The following is a 26,071-nucleotide window of genomic DNA, read 5'->3' on the forward strand; positions in this document are numbered from 1 at the left end:
GGTTACCGACATAAGGCTGGAGGCAAAAGAGCGCGAAATGTTCGAGCGAGACATTGAGCAGCGCAAGCGGGAGGCAAAGCTGCATGAGCGCACGGAGCTATGGGAATGCTTAGAGCGCGAACTGAATAAGAGGGAGCTCGACCGTAAAGAGGAATCGCGTAAATGGGGGAAAGCACGAATCAAGCTCCGCGATTTCCAGACAGGTGAGGACATTGTTGCTTTCCTCGATGATTTTGAAGAAACTTGTGGAAAACATGAGATCAGCCGAGACTTTTGGCTACAAAGATTGATCCAGTTGCTCCCGCAGAATATAGGATGCGTTTTGGAGCGCATGTTTGACTTGGGTAATCGAGACTTCGATGCAGCTAAGAAAGCGTTGTTAGGCCACATTACTGCTGTGAAGCAGGTCGACTGTGAAAGTCAAGACGATAAGTACAGTGCCAGGGCGTTGCAGGACGAGGAGCGGAAGATTGAAGAGCGTCAAAGGCGCGACGAGCAGGATGCAGTTAGGCGTCGCGAAGAGAGGGAGTTGGAGGAACGCGAAAGACGCGAAGAGAGGCAGGCTCGGGAGCGTCGCGAGGAGCGAGACCATGCTCTCGAAATGAAAAGGCTTGATCGTGATATTCAGGCGATTAAGTGGCGGCGAGCACAATGCCAACTAAAGATCTTCGAGATAGGCGAGAACATTGTACCTTTTCTCGTTAAGTTTGAAAAGATCTGCGAAGATGTTGGTGTTGGCCAAGACCTTTTGGAGAGGCTTCTCGCGTTGCTCCCGTGCAAGGTCGCATCTCTTTTGGAGCGCTTATCCGCTGGAGGAGCGCGGGAATTTGATAAGGCCAAAGATGTCTTGATGCGGCACCTCACTGTTCCTGGTCCTGCGGACTGCGAAAGTCGAGATGTTCAGGACAGCGCTGAAGCTGAGGTCCGTCGCGAAGCCCTAGCGTACGAAGCTCGTCGCGAGGCACAGGACGCCGATGTGCGTCACAATGATCCGAAGGCCGACTTCGAAGGCCAGAGAAAAGGGGCTACCCACGACAGGGATAGATCACCCAAAACTGAGGAGGCTTCTCTAGGTGAGTGTATTAGCATTAAAGGCATCGGGACTACCGTTCTTTCAGAGACACAGACACCTAGCAGCACGCCCGAGAATCAATTAGGTGAGCCGTCTCAAGCCTCTGCAAAGCAAATCGAATGCAGCGTACTTGCGAGTACGAGTGCCGATGCTGCGAGCATCCAAAGCAGTACCGAAAAGAAAAGGCGTCGGCGAAAACGCGTGAAGGCGAACGCGAGAGCGACGAGTGGCGTTAAGCGCAATAAAGTGGTTAGGCGCGATGACGTCATCTCTCGAGACGCAACGTTAAAGGCAAGGCCTCAGATCACGAAGAGGCCCACCAGGAGGAAGGTCAGGCAGGAGATTCCAAGAATGCCTGCTGGAAAAAGTCTCAAGTTGAGACTCCTGCGGAAACCGAGATTAGGCGTGAAGCACGTCGCGAAGAAAAGAATTTCAGGGAAATTCAGACGTCGAAGTCTTCACCTGGTCTCAACCTTTTCACGGCCTAGTCGGGGCAGGAGCGCAGCGAGGTGTCGCGTACACCGAAAGAGCGACAAAGGCTGTTCCCCACAGTCTCGAAAGGGTACCGGCTTAGCCCGGAGGGGTACAATGGGCAGACAAAACCGCTGGTATGCCGGTTTGTCTGAGTTCGGCGGACACGGTGCAAACGTCGCCGCTACTAAGTGTGTCGGACAGGTTTGTTCCCTGTCCCTTTGTCGAGATCGGACTCCTCGAAAAGTGTGGAATGCGCGGCTCCCAAGAGTTCGTCTGAAAGGGTGCATTTGGAGACACCCCGGGATAACCGCAGCATAAAGATGAATTGACATCTTGAAAGAACTTAGTGTGTTAAATGTGTACTAATGAATTGAGGAGTGAAATTTTGTAATTTGTCACTTTCCTCCTCATTGTAGCAGACTTTGAGACATTTGTTTGGTTATTTGTTTCTTTTAATATTTAGAGCCATGACCGTCAGCGCTAGTGTAAAAAGCTGTGAATGGTTTTAAAGGAGATGTAGGCTGAGTTAAAAGCCTCCGTTTTGGACACTTTGTTTGTCTTTTTTTTAGCTAGAAACATAACCGTCAGCGCTAGTGTAAAGGGCTGTGAATTGTTTTAAAGGAGATGTAGGCTAAGTTAAAAGCCTCCGATTAAGATACCTTTGTTTTGGTATTTAGAAGCGCCAGCGTTAGCACGGGTGAGAAGAGCTGTTCGTTGTGTTTACAGAGGTGAAGGCTGAATGTGAAAAGCCTCTGTATAACATTTACGTGTTTTTCAGTACGTGTTAGGATGCGCGTCAGTGTAATTTTAGTTTCTCCTTGTTTTGTGTTAAACACGTGAGTTTGATTTCAGTTTTACTTCGTATTTTAGTTTAAAGCGCTTTGTTTTCTTATGTAATACTCATTTGCCGAGTGCAATGAGCGAGAGCGTTTCAGCGCAGAACTAGTGTTGTTTATCTTGAAATGTTTGTTGATGGGCATTCAGAACACTTGCGAGTGGTGCCAAGGCGCACGATTTGGGGAGCACTTAGTGAAGTGTTTGTAGTTTTGGGGCAAAATTGAGTCTTCCCCAGCTGCTTCGATCGTCCCTAATCCGCCGATGTCACCATTGAGAATCGCTCGCGAAGACATTCTGATTGGTTTTAGCAGTGTCACGTACTGACACTAGCTAGAGGCACGTCCTCATTTTGGTATTCTTCCTGAGATACGTTGCCCGTGATGTTTTAATTTTAGCTTAGCGTAGTCTCTAGGAAATGTTTTGTTCGTTTATGCTGGTCTGGCGATTTGATCAGCATTTGGAGGGCGCTTGCTTTGGCCAGAGTGGTTTGGCTTTGTGTTGCTTCTTGGCAGTTCCAGTGAACCGCTGCTGAGCCATGGAGGTCACTCCTTGAGGAAAGAGCTGTACGACCACAGTTGACAACGGTCAACCAGCATCGCATCATCCGAGCTGCGTTTGACAGCTCGAATTCTGGATGCATTGTCTTGTGGCGGGGGTGCTGTTGTGCCAGAGCACCTGACCGAACGGGGAAACAAATAAACACGTGCACTTCGTTGGAAGTCCCCGGCATCGCGGTCAGCGTCTACCCTGCGACCAAGCTAAGGGGCCCGCACCTGCCACCTGGAGGCAGGGACTTAGCCCTGCATGCATTGTCTGAAATCCAGTCGTTTCAGCCGGCCACTTCGATTGACGTCCTTCGAAGCTACCCAGCTACGGAGAGCGGCATTCCTGAGGACGATGGAAAGGCTGCTCCACACCTGGGACCAAACAGCCTCCCTGTCAACGCCTGCAACCATGGAAAAGGCCAACCCTGCGAGCTGCCCTACCAGTTGTCCACCATCGGTGGGGTGGGTTCCAAACCGTCGTGCTGTTCGTACCGGTTTGCCCCAGATCAAACAATGGACGGATGCCTTATTTAAGACCGGGCTGGTCTGTTGTTAGAGAGACGCCCCAGCCGACCTGGTCGTGCTGGCAGGCTCTGTCCTGCTATAACCTGCTATAAACTGCGATAACCTGCTATTAACCTGCTATTACCTGCTATAAACGTTGTTATTGTTTTGTAAACGTTTTGCCTCCCTGCTCTGCTCCTCAGTGATAAGTCCGATCTTCGGCTACGTCGGCTCGCCTGCCTCCCGGCTTTTCATCGTCACGAAACCCCAATTCGTAACAACGCGTCCCTTATGCTGGTAGCCGACTCCACCGTTATGGCACGAAAGGGTGGCGAAGGAAGACAGCTCACGGCCACCTGGATCGGGGCGCGCGGCGGTGTTGCTCCGGCCGTCCCATTCGGCGCGCGCCCCTTTGAAAAGTTGTAATTGAGGTAGTTCAGACGCGCGCCGCGACGCGGCGCTCTCCTCCTACCCCCTCGCGAATGATGCCGCGCTGACCGCGCCGTAGACAGCCGCAGATGTGTTTGGAAAAATGCACACTGGACATCGTGCACGTGGTGACTGGAATCAAGGTACGCTATTACGTAAAGTTAATCGGGCTTTACACAGTGAGTGTTGTTCTCTGTAGCATGTTACAATCGAGATAGAGCCAAGCAGCGTGCTTAAGAGACTTCGTGTGGCGCGGCGCGTTCATGTGCCATGACCACGGCCGCTACATAAGTGCCATGACACATATATTGTGCCGAGTACATGATTTTTCGTGCTTCTCATTCTTTGTTTTGGCAATCGTTTCTCCCACGGCCGCCTGGACCGGCGCGCGCCATGCTTCTTTCTAAAGAAAATACATTTTGTCGTCGTCGGCACTGCATAGCTATCTTCTGCGGTCGAGCGCTGTTTTAAGAGCATCACGTTGCTGGAAAACAATTGCGGTAATGATAATGCTGTAGTCGTCTTCGCCTTGCCGATGATAGGCAACATTTTTATATGGGCACGTCTCTTTGCATTCTGAAGTTCCCACGATACGACAGTGATGTGAATGCGACGTTCTTATTTAAGCGTAGGCCGCATGTAGGCGAATTTGAACGCGAAAGCGATGAGTGACGCTTGTCGCCTGCGAATTAGCTAAGGGTCGGTCGCGCAATGGCCACTTTCTCTCGTTTTGGTATCGAATTGTCGTTTTAACGCGACAGCATGAAAGAGCCCGTTTCCCAAGCAACATTTTATCCTTGGCAAAATGTCGGCCTGACGTCGCTGGCCAACTGCACTGTCGTTGGCTCAACCTTGGCAACCAATGTAGGGCCGGTCTTGGGGATTGACATTGGCCTCATGTGGGCCTGCGTCGGCACCCGATGTAGGCCCGTCCACCGTGGCCGACGATGCCGAGTGCATGCCGCTCGCGGGTTGACCAAGGCCCGACGTTACATAAGCGTCGATTTACCGACGGCCGTTGGTCGGTTGCGGACGTTTCCCGCTAGTATTGCTCTGCTTTTTTTTTCTTATTTTTTGTGCGTGTTCTAACAAAACGCATCAATAGTTTTTCTGGTGTGTTGGTGCGTGTCGTATTTAATGTGAACGGGCAGTTTATAGAGGCGTTTAACTCTATCTGAATTAATTACGGGCAGAGTGCACATGTAAGAAATAAACGCATCTAACGGTCCGCACTAATTAACGTGTTAATACGTAACACACAATAAAAGAAAGACGTGAATATAAGTTTTCTCTCTTTAGATGTTTCACATTGTCATACCACATTGACTTCAGGCAAGTAATTTGTTTTTTAGTCTGCGTTCCACGAGGTTACGCCTGTTAGCTGTAGCTGCGAGTTTTTCACTCGCTTGCCTCATTTACCGTGTTTTTCAGAAACGTGCCGTACTGCTGCGTGCCTTACTGTAAGTCAACACCAAGAAAGATTACGTTGCCTCGACGCCAAAGTGGCATTCCTTCCAGCAGGTAAAGCTCGCGCACTCAAGGCCGCAGCATCCCAAGGGAAATCCGCCAACCTCCTTTAAGCAGCGGAACCAACCTTCGGATCGTTTCCCCTATTCTGGAAGCACTCAGAAAAAAAGGGGTTTTTAATAAATCTCGTGCTTTCCTTCGCATGTATACTTTTTACTGATATGCTGCACTTAAGAACACCAAAACAATTTTCTTGAAATGTGACTCGCGGGTGTTTTCGCTTCGGCCACCATCATCACGACAAGGACTGGCGCACACACACAAAAAATAAATAATATAGCGATAGCCACCATTCATCCTTTTATGTGCTTTTTGTGAGGGTGGGGGAAGTGCTATGCTAACTCACGGTTACTCTACAGCGATATCTTCAAGGCGCCGCAAACCTTCCCGCATAGAGCGCAAAGGAATGGAGGGGTAGTAGGCGCGCGCCGCGGTGCGGCGAAAGGAGCGGTCACGCCCCTTTCTGCAATTACGCCTCCTCCGTCCGAATGGGACGGCCGGAGCAACACCGCCGCGCGCCCCGATCCAGGTGGCCGTGGACAGCTGGTCTTTATCCTCGAACTACCTCGAGGGGGCGCCGGAGTCGAGCAAAGATGGCGGCTGGATCGAGGACTTTTACGCCGCTTTGCCGGTACTCTATCACGACATTTACAAAGCGTTATAAAAATAGCGGCCTTTTGCTGCATTGTTTTGTTTTGTTCTGAAGGCTGACATCGTGTGTTGGTGAGGCGCTTTAAAGGTGGTTGTTGACGCCGAAGAACTGCAGAGAGGGAAAAACACAACGAACGTTGTCGGCATGCAAACCAAGGAGGTGTGTCGTACATATCTTCGCTATAAAATGTAAATTATTCGTAGTAATTTTAATCTAGATGGCACAGCTGTACGCAGCTGTCCCTAAATTAAACACTCACAGAGCCCTGTGTTTAGAACAAAAAGTTAACAATTAAGAGTGGTATAGTCGTTTATAACCTAAGAACAGATATAAGCACCGCCCACAGCCATCACTGTTCCAACCATAGAGAACTTGCATAGGTGCTCCATCCAACTGAGTGCGCTGATTTTCCTGACGTCGAGCACTTTTGCGTGTTCAGGAAAGTAAATTTCGCCTTATAAAATTGAGCTCCTGTCGCCATAGGCGAGTGCAGGGTTCCCCATAAGGGGAGGGGGGGGGGAATGGTTCATCGCAGCGTATGGAGCAGACGTTGCCTGCCCCCTCCTAGGAGACTAGGAGGGGGGGGGGGGCGCCCCACCTGCTCCCCCCCACCCCCACCCTCGTTCGCACGCCTATGCCTCTCGCTGGTTTTACGTAGAAAACCTGAAATGACCCGACCCATTTTGTCAGAGATTCTCACATCGCTGCTAAGACAAGTGCAGTACTTTACACACTGACCATAAATTTTTAATTCTTAATATACGTAGTAGTTACAATAGGAGATAGAAAGCGCTTCGGCTTTGAACGAAAAATCAGGTGGCACGACTCTGTCACACAGAAGTGGCCAGCACATTGTGGTTCCGGGGGTGCAGCTTAGGTTTATTCTTTGGAGTAGTAACACAACGTGGGAAGACCGCATGCGGCGGTCACGCAAAGAAAATGTGCTTTAAATAAAAGATGAACACCTAAGAGCACCAAGCAGTTTGTATTGTCTTTATTCTCCACCACAGTGGAAAGTTTATTGAACCCTAGGCCGCGCTATCGAATCACAGCCACGGTGGCCGCATTTCGATGAAGGCGAAGCGCTAAGGGACCAAGTACCTGGATTTAGGTGCACGTTAAAAAAACACCAGAAGATCGGCTTGGTGATGCGCTTACGGTAGGGAGACGTCGCAAAGTACACCAGACACAGTGTTAACAGAACGAGCACTCGTCCTGTTAACACTGTGTCCTGTGTACTTTGTAACGTCTCCCTACCGTAAGCGCATCACCAAGACAACATGAACCAACCAGCCCCTTTCGACGCGTTACCTGAAAGTCAAAATTTCCGGAGCCTTCCACAACGGTGCCCATCATAATCATATTATGGTTTTGGAAGCAAAACCTCAACAATTATCATAGTTAATTGAACCATCACACGCAATTGCTAGAGGCACTAGAGGTGCTCAAACGTGTGTTAATGGGATCCGAACCCAAATCTTCGAATTACGCGTTTAAGAGAAACTGTGAACATTTCAGAATAACATCTCTACTAGGGGAGAGCTGCATGGGAGAGCTGCAGGAAGGACACACACACACAGTGTGTGTGTGTGTCCTTTCTATATGTTCCGTCTTCTTTGGCGCTGGTAAATCTATCTTGACCTTAGGGTCTCGGAGTGTCGGCGGGCATCGTCGTCTGCTGTCAGGTCGTGCATCGTCGTGTCCTGTACATTTGCTTGAACGCAACAGAGGGCGCCACCGCCCCAGCGCTCGCCGTGTGGAGAGAGAGCGAACGGCGCGCGTTGACTATGGAAACGCTCTTTCTGCTATGACCGCTGAAGTGCCAGCTCACAAGGAACGAGAACGCACCCTCGCCCGCGAGAGACAACGCCGACTCAGGCAGCGTTTGCTAGCGAGTTTCTTGATTAAAAAAACCGACTGCTCGCGCTGCACAACCGTTCACCGGCCACCCCGTAGATATAGGCACTGGATCTTGACCTGCATGTAGTGTCGATGGGAGATTTGTCTTGTGCGTAGTTGAACAATAAAGATTCGCAGTGTGCACTTTAACTATAAGCGGACTGCAGGCTTATGTGCCTAATCTTTCTTCTCTCTCTCATTGGCCATTAGCAGTGATTTTGCTGTGGGAAACGCCGGCGCACACTGCATGCGTCGCCCCTCCACAGGTTTCACGTTAGTGGAGCTGAAAGACCCTTCCCCACATGCCTCGCCTCTCCCCAATTCTTTCACCTCTGCAAAACACAGAAGCAATACATTCGCGCCGTTTGCCATTAAGCGCCACTTTAGCTACCATCTGCCACTTCCAGTACACTCTCACTCTCTCTCCTCTAGTTTTTTATATGTGCCTGCGGTAAGCGGTCTGGAAATTAGTGGGACCATTAAATAGATTATCAAGAAAACTTAATGGTTCACTCAGTTACCGTTCGGATGGGGACAATTCCGCATTTCCTTTAGTTGTTTAGAAATAGTGCCTGCCGCTTCCCGAAAGTTCGACTAGAGGGCCAATTTGCTTGCGGAAATGACGTAACTAAACCAATGTATAAAAACAATCGTAGGTAACTAAACAATTAAAGTGAGGTTGAATGAAGACGATGCCGCTGTTAGTACAGCACATTGCCAACATCGGTCGACGTTAGCCATCAGAAGACATCATTACCCAACGGCTAGTTAGCATTATCAGTGCAAGCCAATATTAGCCATGCTGGTAATATGCGAGTGAACATGGTAGCTAGCTAAGGAGGGCCTATACTCTAGACAAGTTGAAGTCGGTAGGAAATATCCGTTGATGTTGTTATCAACATCGCCACACCCCACATCAGAAAGGGTTATGGGATGAGAGTTCGACTTCAAAAAATTCAGCAGCCCTTCACACTGACGTATTTCTTTCTTTCTTTCTTTCTTTCTTTCTTTCTTTCTTTCTTTCTTTCTTTCTTTCTTTCTTTCTTTCTTTCTTTTTACATTTCGCAATGCTTCCTTCTAACATTTTCCTTAATCCCTCCATGTCCGGAATTTGACCATGCGAGAAACAACAAAACTGAACAGTGAAAGACAACAACGCCAATGTGGCAACGGGAAATGACAAGTGGCCTCGATAAAAAGATCATATTTCAATATGAGAAGCGGCTGATCGGCGACAAGCCCACGATCGAGAGAGCGTCGGTTACTGGAAAACGGCGCAGACAAATACGCATTGACCGGCGCATCTTCGAGGGCCTATTTGTGTGCAACCGCCTTCTGCACAACGACAACCGTTGGACGAATAAAGTTCATTCCACTGAGCTTAACTCTGGTACAACATTATTATCACTCCTCACGTTAGCGCAGCCGAGGAGGCTTTGCGTTCCCCTACGTGGCCGTTACGGCTTGCGTCCTGGCCCTTCGCGCTGTAGTGCGCGTTTTAAATAATGATGGTACGCCAGCGCAGACACTCGCGCGTTACCACCTAGGCCCACCCTACGTGTCCTAGTGCCCGCTGGTCCTATCAACTGTGGCCCGCAGTCCTCCCATTTACCGACTGTGTATCGTGCCCTCCTAGCCTTCCACCGCCGTTTACAGACTACATGCCCCGAGATTGCTGTAACCGAAGCGAAAGCGGTGGACGCAATGGCCACCCTTGTGCAGCCTTTGGTACCCCGACACCGGCATGCGGTAATGAGTCGCCCGTGGAAGCACATGGTCACAGCGGCGTTGCCGGGTCACCGTTGCCGGGTCACCGAAGGTGACCTTGTTTGGCGATGGGTCTGAGGCTTGCTCCCCACTCGAGATCGGCTGCAACGATGGCAGGTGGTACGCAGCGCCACTTGCCCCAACTGCGTCATGGTTGAGACCAACCGACATGCGACGATCGAAGGCTTCATCGCCCGACTCCTTTAGCGTGCGGTCCATGCTCGTTTTCGTGGACAGGGTGTCCGAGGGTTCGTGTCCGGCGGCCGGTTCCCACGAGGGCACTTCGCGGCACTCTTACGTACTAGTTGCCGTCCTGTTCAGCCTTTGGCGCAACCGCTGCGAAGCCGTCGCTGGGAATTGCCGTCGACGTGCTTTGTGGCCGATATTGGGGAGCATGAGGCGTGAGATCCTCACGTTCCTCTGTGAGGAGCTTTTCTTCTTGGGGGAGCGCGAGTTTCTGCGCCATTGGTCATGCGCCTTTTGTCATCGTTGAGCATGAACGGGTCCAACTTATTTTTCGGGCGACATGGTGCTAGGCCGCACCGTCGGGTCGGAGTTGATGTGCTTGTCTCCTCGCGCTTTCGATCTGTGTTCGCAACCTTGGTATCTCATGTCCTGGTGAATCTACCACCAAGTTGATGTACACGATGGAAGAGTACGTACACCTACCCATTTACCCTATCCGCTATGGTGTCATTTGTGAGCTATGCGCGTTTGTTGTTATGTTGATCAGACTTCTGCTGTTCGCCCTATGTGAAAGTGTTAGTTTTGCGATGCACAATGGTGAAAATGTGAATGTATCCTTGAACACTGATATGTCACGCATAATTAATGCTCTGTACATAGTGTGAATAACTTTTTTCTAAACTAGATTCGCCGACGCCGTGTTTATCGCTAATTATGCCGCAACTGCCGAAATCTGTAACTCGCAGATGCTTCGCATAAAAATCAATCCTAGAAGATTTGAGCGAAAAGTGGGATGCCAAGCTCGCCTCGGAGGACCTGGGCCGACAACGACGTCTCGTCGCCAGGGCCAAGGAGGCTGCGAAGGCCAGAGGGTTCCCGCAATGAGGAGACCTCCCAGATAGAGCAGAACCTGGCCGTGCCCCGGTAAGCTCTTTTGAAAATAAACACTTCATCATATCCTAGATGTATATGTCTGTGAGAACGAGGAACTGATGTATCAAATAGAGCGAAGCTGACCCTGCCCGCACTACGGAAGCGCTACAGCGTCTCTTGGCTGCCGTTTGTTTTTTATTTTCTCTTCGTTTTTTATGCGAGCAAGCACGTCTACGGCCATCGCGAAAGCCACTACGGAACTCCCGTTAACAGCCTCGCTGCACAACTGCACTCAAAACGCGTGTTCACGCTGAGCGCGCCCGAAGCTGCGTAAGTGTGTCACATTAGTTTTATTAGTTCCACAAGGACACACTGGTCAAGCTTACCAGAACTTGGCACGTACTCACATAAGTGTCCTACACTAAAGCATTGTTAATAAGACAAAGCAAAATAAGCAATATCGACACCAGAGTGAGAGAGGAGGAAGGAAAGACAGGGAGGCTAAACATACGCACGTCCGATTTGCTACCCTGCACTGGGGAAAGGGCTAAGGGGAACGCAAAGACAGGCCTATCATTAGCGAAGCTGCAGCTGCCCATTGGGACAGAGCTCTTTCTGAGGAAAATGTTAATTTGGCCCACTGTGTTTGCAAAACGTTGCCGTGTATAGTTTTTTTTTCCTTTCTTTCGTCCCGAGAGACGTGACTGCGCGCAGTGGGCTCCTACCACGTAGGGACGGGCAGGCTAAGCCTGACCGCCGCGTGGTGGGCTCTCTGGACGGCCCAAAGCCGATCCCCGTTGTTGGGGCTTCAGACGGCGGAGAACCACTTGGCTTGGTTGGCTTGATCGCAGCTCAGTAACCAGAGGCATCGCCAGAGCGTGTGCTCTAAGTTAGCTACTTCCCCGCAACGGGGTCACGAGCTGGTAGTGTAAGCATCCGGATACATTTCGTGCAATAAAGCCAAATTTGGATATGTATCCGTCTGTAAAACCTAAGTGCCATTGCCTGGGCTCCGTGTAATTTTCTGTGAGGAAGGGGGTGTCCCGCACCAAACGCCATGGCGTCATATGTTTTGACGACCTCTACTAAGTACTACGTAGTTCCTAATCTCCTAATCAGTAAAACTGAAGTACATTGTCCTTTAAGGGGGCCGTAGGCTTAACATACCAAGTTTAAGGAAATTTTGTTGAGCCAATGACGCGAAAATACGAAACATACACTTTGAAATTCATGACGTCACTCGCGGAGATTTCGGAGCGATATTGAAAAATGGATCTTTGACGTTGATTTTCTCCTCTATTAACAGACCTTAATTTCTATCATTGAGAAATTAACGATATCGGAGTTCTCAGAGTACAACTTATCAATCTAAACCGATTGTTTCACTCTAGTGTCCCTTGTAAGCTCGAGGTTGGTCCGCGAAGCGGGTATGCGCCTCAGTAAGTGGCTATGTGCCAAGCAGCATCCAGCATAGCATAGCCACACATAGTATAGTATAGCAAAGGGGGTGGGAAAGAGATGCGAGGGAGAGGAGGAGTGATGTGCGGGTGAGGGGGAAGGAAAGGAGGAGGGGGAGGGTAAAGCATAGCATAGCCTTGTGGAGTATAGTTTAGCAAGGGGATGACAAAGGGAACTGAGGCTGCGGATGACTCATGTAAGGGTGAGGAGGAGGTAAAGGAGGAGGGGAATGGGTGAACCTTAGCATAATCATGTGCAGCAGAGCATAGCAAGGGAACGGGAAGGGGAGGTGACGGTGAGGAGGAGGAGAGAGAGAGATTCTTCAGTTGGGAAAAATAGGTGAAGAGTGAGGGTAAGTGACGCAGTAACTGTCTCTCAGGCGAGGACACCACAACCAGGAGAAATACGAGAGTGAGGATGAAGAAAAGCAGGTGGAAAAGGAGGAGAGAGGGCAATATAGAAAGAGATAAAGAAAGAAACATGAAAGAAAGAAGAAAAAAAGAAGTCGAAGAAAGGTGAAGAACTCAATCTGTGTTCGCCAGGTGGCGGCACTCGCTCGGAAGCTCCGCTGTTTACTTAGATTGCACCGGCGTGGAGGTGGCTTTTATTTATTTTTTTCTTGTAACAGTGTGTCCAAAACGCACGTGCAGTCTCTCGATATAGAAGCAGCTGCGAAATGCACTCAAACGTAACTAATTAGTTTTGACTTAAAAAAGGGTTTCTGCAAATGCATTACGAAGAACGTGCAACACATTAATCAGTTGTGACGGCTGCCTTTAACGCAGTTCACGGTTCGGAAATGCGCACCTACCTTTTACCGGTCAGAGTAAGATTTTGTCTTATATATATTTTTTGTTGTTTTACTAATGCATATGTACAGTTATATAAGCAAAAGTAAGTCGCTACGACATTCACAAACGGCCAGAAAAAGCAAAAAGGAAACTTTAGCACTCATTAAACAGTGAGTTTCTTAGAGCGTCACACGAGGCATGCAATGCAGCGTGCCAGCATTCTTTTTTTTTCTCTCTTTTTTTTTTACCTGTATTCGTTTTCAATAATCATTTCTGGATGCGCTGGGAAACATCGATAGTGAAGTGCCGACAAACCCAACGTTCGAACTACGTAAACTCTCACTAAAACAGTTTCTTGCTATTGGACATTGAACTGAAGCCTTGTTTTGCTAATCGCATTTCGGCAATTTCTCGTCGGCATACTTATTTTTTATCAGGCTGCTCGGCTCTCGTGCTTCAGCGTTAGGATGTAACACTTCTCGTCAGTATGTAGAACAAGTTAAGAGAGGCCCCGCCAAGCAGTGTAATGAAAGGGTTGCACGAGTCAATGCCACTAGGTGAAAAAGGATGCAAAGTGCGAACGATTACTGAGAACTGCGCAAAAGTCCTAAGAACGCCAGTTAGAGCTGGAAAAAAAAGAGAAAAAGGTGGCATTCTGTATTTTTTTTTGAATAAGTGAAAAGAGGTTTGCCGGTAACGAACAAATATAAGCTGAGATGTTTAGAAAATTCATTTAACAGAACATGAACCGTACATATTTACTAACTGTGAGTAAGTGTGCACGAAGTGAGCATATTGAGAAAATTCGGTTTGCTGCTCGTGAGCTGGACATATCTAGACGAAACACTTGTACGCAAACTTGGCATACTTGGACAATGTGACTGTACGTGAACTTGAAAAATTTAGACATGCAACTGCACATGAAATATAACCAAATGAATCCAGCAGGCAATTAAGCACAGGGTACATTATTTGTTGTTCTTAACTGTAGCGTAGTAATTACGCCATAAATTGAAACGAGATGGGCATATAATTAGACAACGTAAATGCAACGCGTACACACTTGCTTCATGATAAAAAAAAAAGGTCTGACTAGCTGGCAGAAAACGTGTAATTTACAAAAATTAATTCCGGCAACTGTTGAGCAACTGTCGGGCAACTGTTGACCGCAGGTCAGAAGACACATGATTCTAGAATGCAACCTAGGTTTTTACCTGTCGCGGTAGCTTAGCTGCGTAGCTCGAGCTTAATATAATAATTGTTGGGGTTTCATATCACAAAACCACGATGGGATTATGAGGGACGCCGTAGTGGAGGGCTCCGTAAATTTTGACCATCTGGTGTTCTTTAACGTGTGCCTGAATCTAAGCACACGGGCCTCTAGCATTTCGCATCCATCGAAATGCGGCCAGGACTCGATCCCTCGACCTTACCAAGCTCGAGCTTAGCCGCTCACGCTGATAAGCCTCGAGAACACGGTCGCATTGCGATGGGAGCCAGAATTTAAAACGCCAGTGTACTTAAACTTAGAAGCCCATTAAGGAAATCAGAAAGGTCAAAGTAATCCGGAGTCCGAAATTACGGCGTGTCTCGTAATCATATAGTGGTTCTGACAATACTCCAAAATTTAATTTCATTTTTTAATGACGTAGTTGTTTAGCAAATCGTTCGATCTAGAAAACTACGTCATCATAAACGGGTATGTGCTACAAAAATTGGGTAAATCCCATTACTCACCACTGGTTCACTAAAAAAAAAAAAGAAGAAGGCAACAGTTAGCCCAACAAATGGCTGGGAAGCGACGGTGGCGAGCCGATGACCCTCAGTGCGTACAACGAGAGAATACTAGGGAACGGGAAGGCAACGGCGGCTGTGAGAAGATCCCGAAGCTATGGATGGCCTACGCCAACGACGACGTGCCCATAGATCTATGAGAGGTGCGAACACTTGGTTTCAGCGTGACTTTCTGTCCCTGGAGTTTGGACAACCGTGTCGTGTCTGTGACTGCCGTTTAAGCCGAACCTCACTGCGCTGAGAATCAATGTAGAAACAACCTAGCATCACCTAGCTAAAGCCTAGCAACGACCTGTAAGCAACCTAGAAACAACCTGCATCATTTAGCTAAGGTCTAGAAACAACCTAGAAGCAACCAGATTAGTCTTCAGAATCGTCCAGTTTCGCTGTTTCAAACCTTGCGCGGCTTGGTGCAATGTTCGCCAGTTTTGTTTTCTAGAGCATGGGCTTGCTTCAGGGGGTTGAAACATTGGTTCAGCCGGAAACGGCGGCACTAATGCTCGCGAAAACGCCTTCTTGAGTTCGTATATCAGTCCGACAACAGCAAAAAAAGAAAGAAAGAAAGAAAGCCCCTATTCCCGTTTTTTAAAAGTGCAGATAAGTGCGAGTTGCAACGATCGTCAAAAATCTGACTCCGCATAGAGATTGCAGCTGCAACAAATATAAGCTGCACGTTATGGGCTATTGGCATTCTATTATTTTATTGTTAAGATTTGTTTCTTATGTTTCCTCACGGAGAATGGCGCATTTCCATGAGAGGGATCGGCGTAGCATTTAATTACGTCACTGTGTTTAGAATTAGCTAGAAAACAATTACACAGTAGAAACCGGTAGTGAAAAAAAATATAAAACTGAAAATAGCACAGAAAATATTATGAGTCTAACTAACTAACTAACTAACTAACTAACTAACTAACTAACTAACTAACTAACTAACTAACTAACTAACTAACTAACTAACTAACTAACTAACTAACTAACTAACTAACTAACTAACTAACTAACTAACTAACTAACTAACTAACTAACTAAACTAAACTAAACTAACTAACTAAATTAACTAACAAATTACCTATGACGGGCAACATATTGTCTTAGTAGCGACAGCCTGCAGGTACTTGAGAAAAAAAAGAAGTGACCTAAGTTCAGTTCACATCTTTATTACCTCGAGAGCAAAGCAGGCTGCGTGCGAACTAAAACACATAATACGTCGTTTCCGACAGAATGAACTTCCTGCGTCTTCAAACCAGTGACCTACTGTATCTGGCACTCATATACGTCATTCGTATTCGGTGACGAGCTGGCGCGGAAATTCTGTACGGCGAAGTTGGCATCGGAATCAATACGAACGTTGAAACTGCCGAAGCATCCTGTGTCGAGGTGGCGATACGGTAACAGTGCGCAAACGCAGAAAACAATTTTTTGGTAATTATTGCACCGAACAAATGTAGAATGGGCAGGCGGCTACTACGTCGCGAAGGAACCAAAATTGTTCTGACGCAAAAGAACAAGTAGATAAGGCATGCGCGCGGAAGCAGGAACCACTGTACTACTTCGGTCTTTCAAACGGGTCGAAAATTGGAACGACTTACCCCGCGGAATTGCCGCAATAACAGCCTTCTTTGTTTAGTTCAGCATTAGCAACGCATCTGGAATCTTGTCACTTGCGGTCATAAATTTGCTCTAGATCAAGGAAACTTATTCACATCCGGTATTTCGCTCTGTTAGTTGTACAATCTTGTTATAACATTTGCCTTGTTACTATGTTTCACGAACTGATGCACCATAGCACTGTATTAACTACGTGCAATGATCTTTTGTCTGCAAAATTCTGTTGGGCTTTGTGCCCTCCCTCATTGTAAGGCTCCTAGTATTCCCTTACGGTAATTGAATAAATAAAAATAAAATGATTTGGCCAGAGCCGTAAGCTAATTGAATCACGCTATCAGCGTCCAACACATCAATACACAGAAGCACGGTTTACCTTGATCCGCATACCGGCCGTCAAGCTCGGCACACTGAGCCTCGTTGAGCTGAAGGTCCAGGATGGTAGAAACATTTTCCCTCAGCAAGTGTTCCAGCGAAGCCGTCGTCGTCCCAATGCCGAGCGACCAAAGCTCGCTCCCAACCGCGGTAGTTGAAGCGGTACTGCTCACACCTTCGGCGGTCATAACGTTCGAAGCCATCAAAACCACGATCGCGAGCCGAAGCTTCCCAAGCACGCACACTCGAACATCAAACACAACTCATTAAGAGGCTGCACCTTGATGCCCTTGAAGTTCGTCTAGTATTTTGAACACCAGAACGCGGATGAAATTCAAGCGCTCCCGCGCTAAAGAAGTTCCCCTGATCGACGGCGAAAGTTCCGAAAGAAACTTTTCTCCCTCGGAGGCGTCCCTCTTGGACGCGCTGCGAAGATCGTCTGCTCCCGAATTCTCAAACCTGCGCCCGTTTTTTTCCTTCTCACCCGCCACCCTCTCCCTCACTACCTCTTTCTCTCTTTCCACCTCTCTCCCATTTCACTTCACAAAAGCAACAGAGAGGCTGGCTCTCTGCCATCTTGCCGCCACTGTTGCACAAACAATCCTTGATTCATTTGCAAAACGTTTTGGACTGATCGCTTTGCCATCTCTCGCTAGACATAAAACCAGAGATATCCAATACTAAACTATTGCAGTCGCACTTAAAGTGTTCCGCATTATCAAAAGATGGCGCGCCACTCTGTAAGTAGTCAAATGTGGGTGCAAGATTATTACTGCTTTTGAGGAGGATCGCGCGCGACTAGCGTCACTGGCAAAGCGAAAGAAGCGAAGCGTCATGAGGTCACGTGTGCAGCGAGATCGATGCATGGACGGGGATATCGCCACTGCTCAACTGCTGCTCACAGAAAAAAAAGAACACCGCGGAATGCGAAAATGGGCGGCATGCCGATGTGGCGCGTGAGTGGGTATACAGAATGCTGTGCATGAGATAACGTGCGAAGCGCCGTTTCTCAGTGACAGCTAATCCCGTAGGCAACATTCGAGATAAGTTTAGCGTTCAGCGATTCTAAAACTTGAGTTTCAAACTTCGGAAAAGTTTGGAAACACATGCATAAAGCAACAGGCTTTTATTGAACTTTGTGCTATCAATCAACAAGGCCTAATTTCAACGCCGTGTTAACCTAATCACTTCTTGAGAACTAACGCGCCTTTCAGACGACCGTATTAACAGGAAGCCTTAGGTCTGCTCTCGTGTTCGAGAAATTACAGTAAAGATAACGTAATCTCTGTCGCTGCAGTTTTCTTACTGAGATAAGATCACAGCAAGTTTAAGACGTGTACGAAGCTCTACTGCGTAAGGGAGTAATGACTTCTAATGCTAATTGGAGGCATGACATAAAACGGATCTATAATACGGGTTTAACGCGAACAGGCCGTTGTAGGCGTTGTCAACAACGAACTCTACTGGCGAAGGTAAAGTGCTATAAGAAAAAAAGATAAAGACGCTAACAGACTTGAGAGATTTATTCGCCGATAAACTGTTAAGCGCATGCCCAGACGTCACCATTCTCAGAGCCTATTAATTCAGAGGCTATGTCCGTGTCACGTTTCTCTGAGCCTATGTACTGCACTCGGGTCAAGTGCAGTGCGCAGTGTGCGCGGTTCGCAGATGCGCCATGCGCTAAAATAAAGTATGTGTTAAATCGCTATACGTTTCAACTCTCGAATATCATGTGCTCTCACATTAGCGCTTACGTGTACGTCACAGATACGAATGAACCTATATCTGTTATGAATATATCACGTAGCGATTTATCGTTTTATGACGCACCCCAGATACGCGTGTATTGGCACTACTGCGTTCGTCAATGTCCCGTCATAAGGACCCCAGTCTGCCGCAAAACTCGAAGCTGTTTGCAGATCTATCACATAATATTAATTTCTGGCGTGTTACGCGGTAAAACCACGATATGATTACAAACCCTAGTGGAGGGATTCGGGAATTTCGATTACCCATGGGGTTCTTTAATGTGCACCGAAATATAAGTGCACGGGGCTCCAGCATTTTCTCCTCCATTGATATGCGACCGCCACGGCTTGGACCGAAGCGGTGCGTGTTATTGGTGCGTTTAGAACGAACCGGATAGAGTTGTGGGGAGCGGCTTAGAAGACTAGGTACTCTGCTATAAGAGAGCGGTAACCTTTCCCTAGTGCAAAATGCACGATTGTCAAGATAAGCTTCACGTGCTGTCGTTTCTCTTTAAAAAATCACAGCATATCCACGGAGTGAATGATGATGAGTGGGCGAAGCTGGCGTCTTTTCGTTTTGCTTTAGACACATCTGGCGTCTTTTAGTTTTGCTTTTAGAAAACATCTGGCGTCTTCCGTTGGTTTATTTCATCAATCAACGGCGTTTTGAACAAAATTTTTATTGTGTAATCACGCACAGGAGAAATCTCACCAGGCACTACCTTGGAGGTAAACAATGGCTGCTAATGGGAATAAGAGACAGAACAAGTCGGCTTTTAGCTAACACTTACACTTCTACTTCTACTAACGTTTCCTACTAGAACATGCCAATGGCTGCTAATGGGGAATGAGAGACAGAAGAATTCGGCTTTTAGTTAAAGCGCACGCTGCGAATTTTTTATTGTTCAACAACGCACAGGAGAAACCTCCCACCGGCACCACCTTGGAGGTCAAGATCTGGTACTAGCGTTAAGACTTTTTACGCACTACGACGGGGACGAACGGGTGCCGCTTCAAGCAGCTTCGCCCCTAAAAAATGCCCGTAGAATCTCTTTCGGGAGTTTTCAGTGAAGCGTAAACGTCGAGTTTCAGTGTAGGGTGCGGCCTTCCTTAAACTTCTCGTTCTTTCTTTTTTTTACAGCGAAAGCTGTTATGAGATCATTTCACCGGCCGTTTTTGGCGCCGTAGTTGTCCGCCGCCGCCGCCGCCGCCGGTGTCCGTAACCAGTATCGCTCGAAATAAGAAAAAAAAAACGAAATAGAAAAAAAATTCCAGGATGGAACGAGGTTCGAACCTGGGCTCTCTGCGTCTGAGCCCAGTATTCAACCTCTGAGCCATGCCGGTGCTTGAAACTGCTTTGCAAAAACGTCCTATACAGGCTTCATGTCGGGAAGGAACCACATTAGCATATGCAACATAGCGTGGTAGAAGAGTAAAATAAGCACCAAGTGTCGCACAACGCGAATTCTGTAACCAGGCGTCACACAATGCGAATTGCGTGACGAGTAGGTTGTTGAATGCTTCCAACCCATTACAAAGGGCTCTGCCATAATTCTTCGTCGTCATCAGGCACAACATCAACAAAGTGCGCCTAATGCCTTACATGCGTTTAGCAGGTACCAGGCTCTCCGTAGAATGAAGAAAAATGGCACAGTACCTGCTGCCCTAATTCTCAAAAATTAAAATGATATATAGCGTAGCGGGTTCCTCGCAAGTGCACTTGTATTGGTTGCCAGGGAAGCCTATAGGCGCATGATCCATTTCCTCGGGGTCTCAGTAAAATTACAATGATTTAGAGCGTAGTGGGTTCCTCGCAAGTGCACTTGTATTGGTTGCCAAGGAAGCCCATAAGCGCATGATCCATTTCCTCGGGGTCTCAGTAAATTACAATGATTTATAGCGTAGTGGGTTCCTCGCAAGTGCACTTATATTGGTTGCCAAGGAAGCCCATAAGCGCATGATCTATTTCCTGGGGGTCTCAGTAAAGTTCTTCGCCCCCCCCCCCCCATTTCTCTCCCACGTCGACGTATGTTATACAACATGACGGGAGAGGGAAATAGCGACCGGGCGTCACCTAATGCAAATTACATAACTGGTGGGCCGTTTAAAGCTTCCAACCCATTAGAAAGGGGTGAGCCATAATTCTTCATCGTCATCAGTCGTCGCGTCAACCATAATGCCTTACAGACGTGTAGCTGGTGCCTCGCTTCTCCACAGAATGACGAATAATGGCTTAGTAGGTGCTTTGCAACTTCACAAAAATTGTGATTTATGGCGTAGTGGGTACCTTTCTAGTTTACTTGTATCGTAGCCCCAAGAGGGCTTACAACGGGCTCTAGAAACGCCGCTCTTCCAGCTTTCGCTGTGACTGTGCTGCGGTTTCAGCGCAGGCCTGGCGTTTTTTCCGCTGGTATCAGCATGATTTCTGTCATCTCCTTTCGAGCATTTGTCAGCTTCTGGAACGGCCCGATAGAAGGCGCATCCCCCGACCATCGAAATGTGTGCTTGGCGTAAAATGTTCGCACAGAATCAGATCTTCCCGTATAATGGATAGATAGTTTTGTTGAGTCTAATATCATCCATGTCGTCTTTGCATCTTGTCTTAAAGAGGGCTTTTATTATACCACCACGAACTTCAACGAGCTTGAGCTGGTATAGCGCACTACGGCGAAAGAAGAAACGGCCGAGCAGACCGACACAAGAGGACAGAGCGCTAACTTCCAACTCAAGTTAACCTCCAACTCAAGTTAGAAGTTAGCGCTCTGTCCTGTCGTGTCGGTCTGCTCGGCCGTTTATTCTTTCCCCGTAATGCGCTATACCAGTTCAAGTACGACGAACCTACTCGCCCAATCTTCAACACTTGTGTAAATTCAATGAAGCTTTCGTAGAAAGTGTTGTACTTTAATATTCAATATGCACAACGGGTACAACGCCTTCGTATGGTTCATATATAAGCTCGCATTCTGCAAGCTCGGTCGCTAGTGCAGTACTTAAGACACTTTCCTTCGTGCCATGGGTTCGATGCTGTGGGGGTGCTATTACCCCCTGTAAAGTTGTTTGCGCTTCATGGCGCACGCGTCTCGCGGATTAGCCGAAGTTAGCATTAACAGCCGCCGAGCAAGAGGTGGCGCTGTGCTCGCGCGATGTAGGCTTAGCGCGGTGGCGCCGCCTGCCGGAATAGAGGTTAGGCCCGGCGCTCAGAAAACAGCACGACTCTCTTTGGGGTTTGGCAGCGTGCCTGGATGGACGGCTCTCGGCGGGGTCCGTGCGTACGATTCCGCGGGTCGGGCGCATGGGCGCTCTTGGTGAGTCGGACGTAGGCGACGGCGTAGGTGCGCATTGTATGTGTTATCTTTTCTGTGTATTGTATTGGCATTGTATAAGGTTACCTAGCATGCTGCTAGTTATGTATTAGATTCAGCTGGCGAGCTCGTCGTATGTAAAAGTGTTTAATAAATGTACACGTGTTGTTGCACTACCGCGTCAACTGTCTCCGTGTGTTCCGAGAGCGGCTCATTTTCTGCAGACCCCACAATGCCCGGCTTTGCCAGGGAAATCGATTTTGTTTTATACACTCATTTCTTTATAGCATTGGTAGTGTTACGTGACGGAGGGACGGACCGTTTGCTCGTCGAGTCGACAAAGAAATGCACGCGCTTTGAAACTGTAGGCGGTTTTTTTTACACCGCAGTGGCTGTCCCTAATATCGATGGCATCAAGCCGTACCAATTCACTCTCCGTTCCATCGCCAATGGAGCCGAAGTTCAAAACGAAAAGTCAGTATACAATAAAGAACAAAACCATCGTAGATGCATTAGCTTCCAGATGCAATGTTTGCATATATTGTCCAATGCTCTAGCAAAGGTCAACTATGCTCAGTCAGGATTGAGTCAAAGTATCTGGAGCTTGTACTTTTTACTTAATATCTGTTTTGAAAATTGATATAAACTATCCTTTTATGTGGTAATGCATCTCTCCAGCCTAAAACAGTCCCGAAAGGAAGTACACGGTACATTGTTTCAGATATTAGATTTTCCCATTTAATGGATAGATTTCGGTACGATGAACTTTATTGAAACGGATAGATTTAGCTATAGTGAACTAGAACCAATATACTAGTGGTGCGAACGGAGGAGCCTGGCAATGCAGCGGCTGAAACCGACCGCGTCTCTTCGCCGCAAGGATCGCGGCTGCACTTTTTTCTAGCGCTGCGATGGACTCACTATGCCTTGCCCTTTTAGGGGCAAAGCTCCTTAAAGCGGCACCCCTTCGTCCCCGTCGTAGTGCGTAACCAGTCTTAACGCTAGTACCAGATCTTGACCTCCAAGGTGGTGCCGGTGGGAGATTTCTCCTGTGCGTTGTTGAACAATAAAAAATTCGCAGCGTGTGCGTTAACTAAAAGCCGAATTCCCCTGTCTCTCATTCACCATTAGCAGCCATTGGCATGTTCCAGTAGGAAACGTTAGTAGAAGTAGAAGTGTAAGTGTTAGCTAAAAGCCGACTTCTTCTGTCTCTCATTCCCATTAGCAGCCATTGTTTACCTCCAAGGTAGTGCCTGGTGAGATTTCTCCTGTGCGTGATTAAACAATAAAAATTTTGTTCAAAACGCCGTTGATTGATGAAATAAACCAACGAAAGACGCCAGATGTTTTCTAAAAGCAAAACGAAAAGACACCAGATGTTTCTAAAGCAAAACGAAAAGACGCCAGCTGCTTAACGAAAGACGCCAGATGTTTTCTAAAGCAATGGTTTTTCTAAACAATGAAAATTCACAGCGTACATGTAAAACTAAAGTGATCTGCAAGTCGTCATAACTCTCATCGAACCTTTAGTATAAACGCGCCCGATCTCACGTCGGTGATGATGTACTGGGCAGAATTCACGGAAGATTCACGGTTTACCGATGAACCTCCGCAGCTTCGCCCACTCATCATCATTCACTCCGTGGATATGCTGTGATTTTTTTTCTTGCCACCCCGCAGTTATTATTACTTTTTTTGACAAGCGTCCAGTGCTGACAGCAGTGCTCGGCGCCGCCGTTGAAGAACGGTGAGACGCCGTGAACTGGTTCACGGCCGTTACATTATGTAACGGCCGTGACTGGTGTATTACTGGTGTCTGAAATATGGTAGCTGCGCCTTAGTCGAAGCAGCTGTAGTGAAATATAACGCAAAATATAAGAGTATGATCACCAATTCTAACGATTCCAGTCCACTACAGACGCCGCTTAGACACCGCAGTTGTACGACCGCAGCTGCACGTCCAGATGTTAACTAGCGCATTGTCCACTTTTCGATCTCACGCACTCGCCGCGTTCAAGTTGCTTAAAATTAGAATGAAATTATTCTCAATCGCGGGTTCAATTACGTGCATACGTTGTTTCAGCCTCCTGAAACAGCCGAGTACGATATTCCTTGGAAGTTAGTCGAATCGAACGGCATACACGTTCTCTGTTAAACGCGTTACACAGTTTTATTTGGGCATCCGCAGCAGCAGTGCGGACGCAGCCTGCCAGCCACTCCAAGTGACATGCTGCGTCCACATACATGTAGTGGGCGCTCAACTGAAACTGTCTATTAATGCACGGCACCACTACAACGACGCGGAACGCAGAGAAATGCACACAAGAAACGCGCGCAAGCGCCTACAGCAGAAGGGGCGGTGCGACTATAAAAAGTTGCACTGGCGCCACCTTGATTTTTCTTCGCCAAGGGAAACGCCTGAACCCTCCCGTTCGCGCCACTATAGCAGAACACAATGTGATGATATATTCTAGGCACTATAGTGATGAGCTGTAAAGCGTGCAGTGTTGCCGTTAGATCCATCTGGAAATCAGCCAAAAAGTACATGGTACATTGTTTCAGATATTAGATTTTCCCATTTAATGGACAGATTACGGTACGATGACCTTTATTGAAATGGATATATTTTGCAGAAAACAATGTGATGAGGTGTAAAGCGCGCAGGGTTGCCGTTGGACCCATCTGGAAATCAGCCAAAACTCAAGATAAAAGTCGCCAAAAGTAGCCATGTCATTTAATTTTAGTGCCAAGTTTGTCGCCATATAGAACATAACCTATATTATTATAAATAGAATTACTATCATTGATCAGTAAAAAATATAATCTTGAATAAACAAAAGCATAGAACAAATAGCAAACTTTTCCCCCTTATTGGGTGGTCTCCAAGCCAGGGCTAAGTTGAATGAATGAACGAATAAATAAATAAATAAATAAATAAATAAATAAATAAATAAATAAATAAATAAATAAATAAATAAATAAATAAATAAATAAATAAATAAGACCTTCTAACATTCAAGGTAACAGCTCTGTAGAACCGTTGAACATCGAAGCACTTTTTCCTTGAGGCCGCAGACCGAAATTGATCAGTAGAGTTACCACAATACCAGTCCTACTTCAAGTACAGTGAAATCAGGTGGAAGATTAACACAGCATTGCGCCTTCACTTTGTCACGGATCTCTGTTTTCGTCAAGTTGATTCGAGAACATGCGGTGTGCATCAGAATTAGCGGCCGGTGCGTAGCATACGCACACATGACGCGCTGTGTCAGCAGCGTGCTGGCCACTCGTATGCCTACGTGCGCGCAACTTCGTTGCGCCGCGCGTGGTGGTGGCCTGGGTGCCCACCCAGTCGCTTCAAGCGTGGCCTCCGCGATCAGATGGTATACCGCATCAGAACCGACTCCGCACACGCCCCGGCTTGGTTATTCAAGACTGGGCGATGCGTTTCTCCGCTCTGTGCCTCCTGCGGTGACATCGGCGACATCGGACACTTTATTTGGCTTTGCCCGCAGTTTGATAGTGAAAGAGCAGCGATGGTTCGCAGCTTGCAAAGGGTTCGTCAAAGAGACACCGGGCATTTGAAGATGTCATTTTTTCTGAAGAGCCCGCGGCAGCGAGGAGGAGCATGCAACGAATTATGATCGCCTTTGGTAAGTATTCCAATTGGTACGATGCTCGCAAAGAGATGCCTCACGAAGACAACATGCGAGTGAAAAATCGATGCATGGGGCACTTTGGTCTCAAGACGAAATATCGCGCTTTCCCATACGCCTAATGTGTTTTCTCACATGCCGTAGAGGTTCAAGGAACTCTGTGAAGCGCAGTTCACAGGTGACACCACCTCCTCTGCTTCCTAGACCAGCCACGCCCGAGTCGATTTCCGAGGACAAGACCGCACATGGGCACTGAAACATGGCCGGCATTACCAAAGCTGCAGCCAGAGCCACAGCCAGAACCACAGCCACAGCCACAGCTCAATCCACAGCGACTCGAGTGGTCGCAGCAGACATTGACCGAGTCAACAACAGCGCTGGTTCCCCACGACTTGCCCGAGAAAGACAAGGAAATTGCTGCGATGCTTCGCTCTCTTATGGACACTCCCACAGCCCGAACTGCCCTACAATTGCTGGAGGTTTTCAATCCAGTGTTTCCAGCGTTTCAGTAATCACGTACGGCTCTCCCACGGCCCTCTCAAAGGCCGCGATTCCCAAATGGAATGTCAGAGCG

General features: G+C 47.7%; 1 protein-coding gene across 1 annotated transcript in view; it reads right to left on the reverse strand.

Moving 5' to 3' along the window:
• LOC119406415 (corticotropin-releasing factor receptor 2) overlaps positions 1–17,098 on the reverse strand; it is a 239,329-nt gene extending 222,231 nt beyond the window's left edge. Inside the window, exon 1 of the mRNA XM_037673160.2 lies at positions 16,793–17,098. Within this exon, the coding sequence (XP_037529088.1) occupies positions 16,793–16,994 (202 nt within the window). The 5' untranslated portion in view covers positions 16,995–17,098. The remainder of the gene's footprint in view (positions 1–16,792) is intronic.
• Between the last annotated feature and the right edge of the window lie 8,973 nt (positions 17,099–26,071).

The sequence above is a fragment of the Rhipicephalus sanguineus genome, chromosome 10, assembly GCF_013339695.2.
Source record: "Rhipicephalus sanguineus isolate Rsan-2018 chromosome 10, BIME_Rsan_1.4, whole genome shotgun sequence".
NCBI classification, from domain to species: Eukaryota; Metazoa; Arthropoda; class Arachnida; order Ixodida; family Ixodidae; genus Rhipicephalus; species Rhipicephalus sanguineus.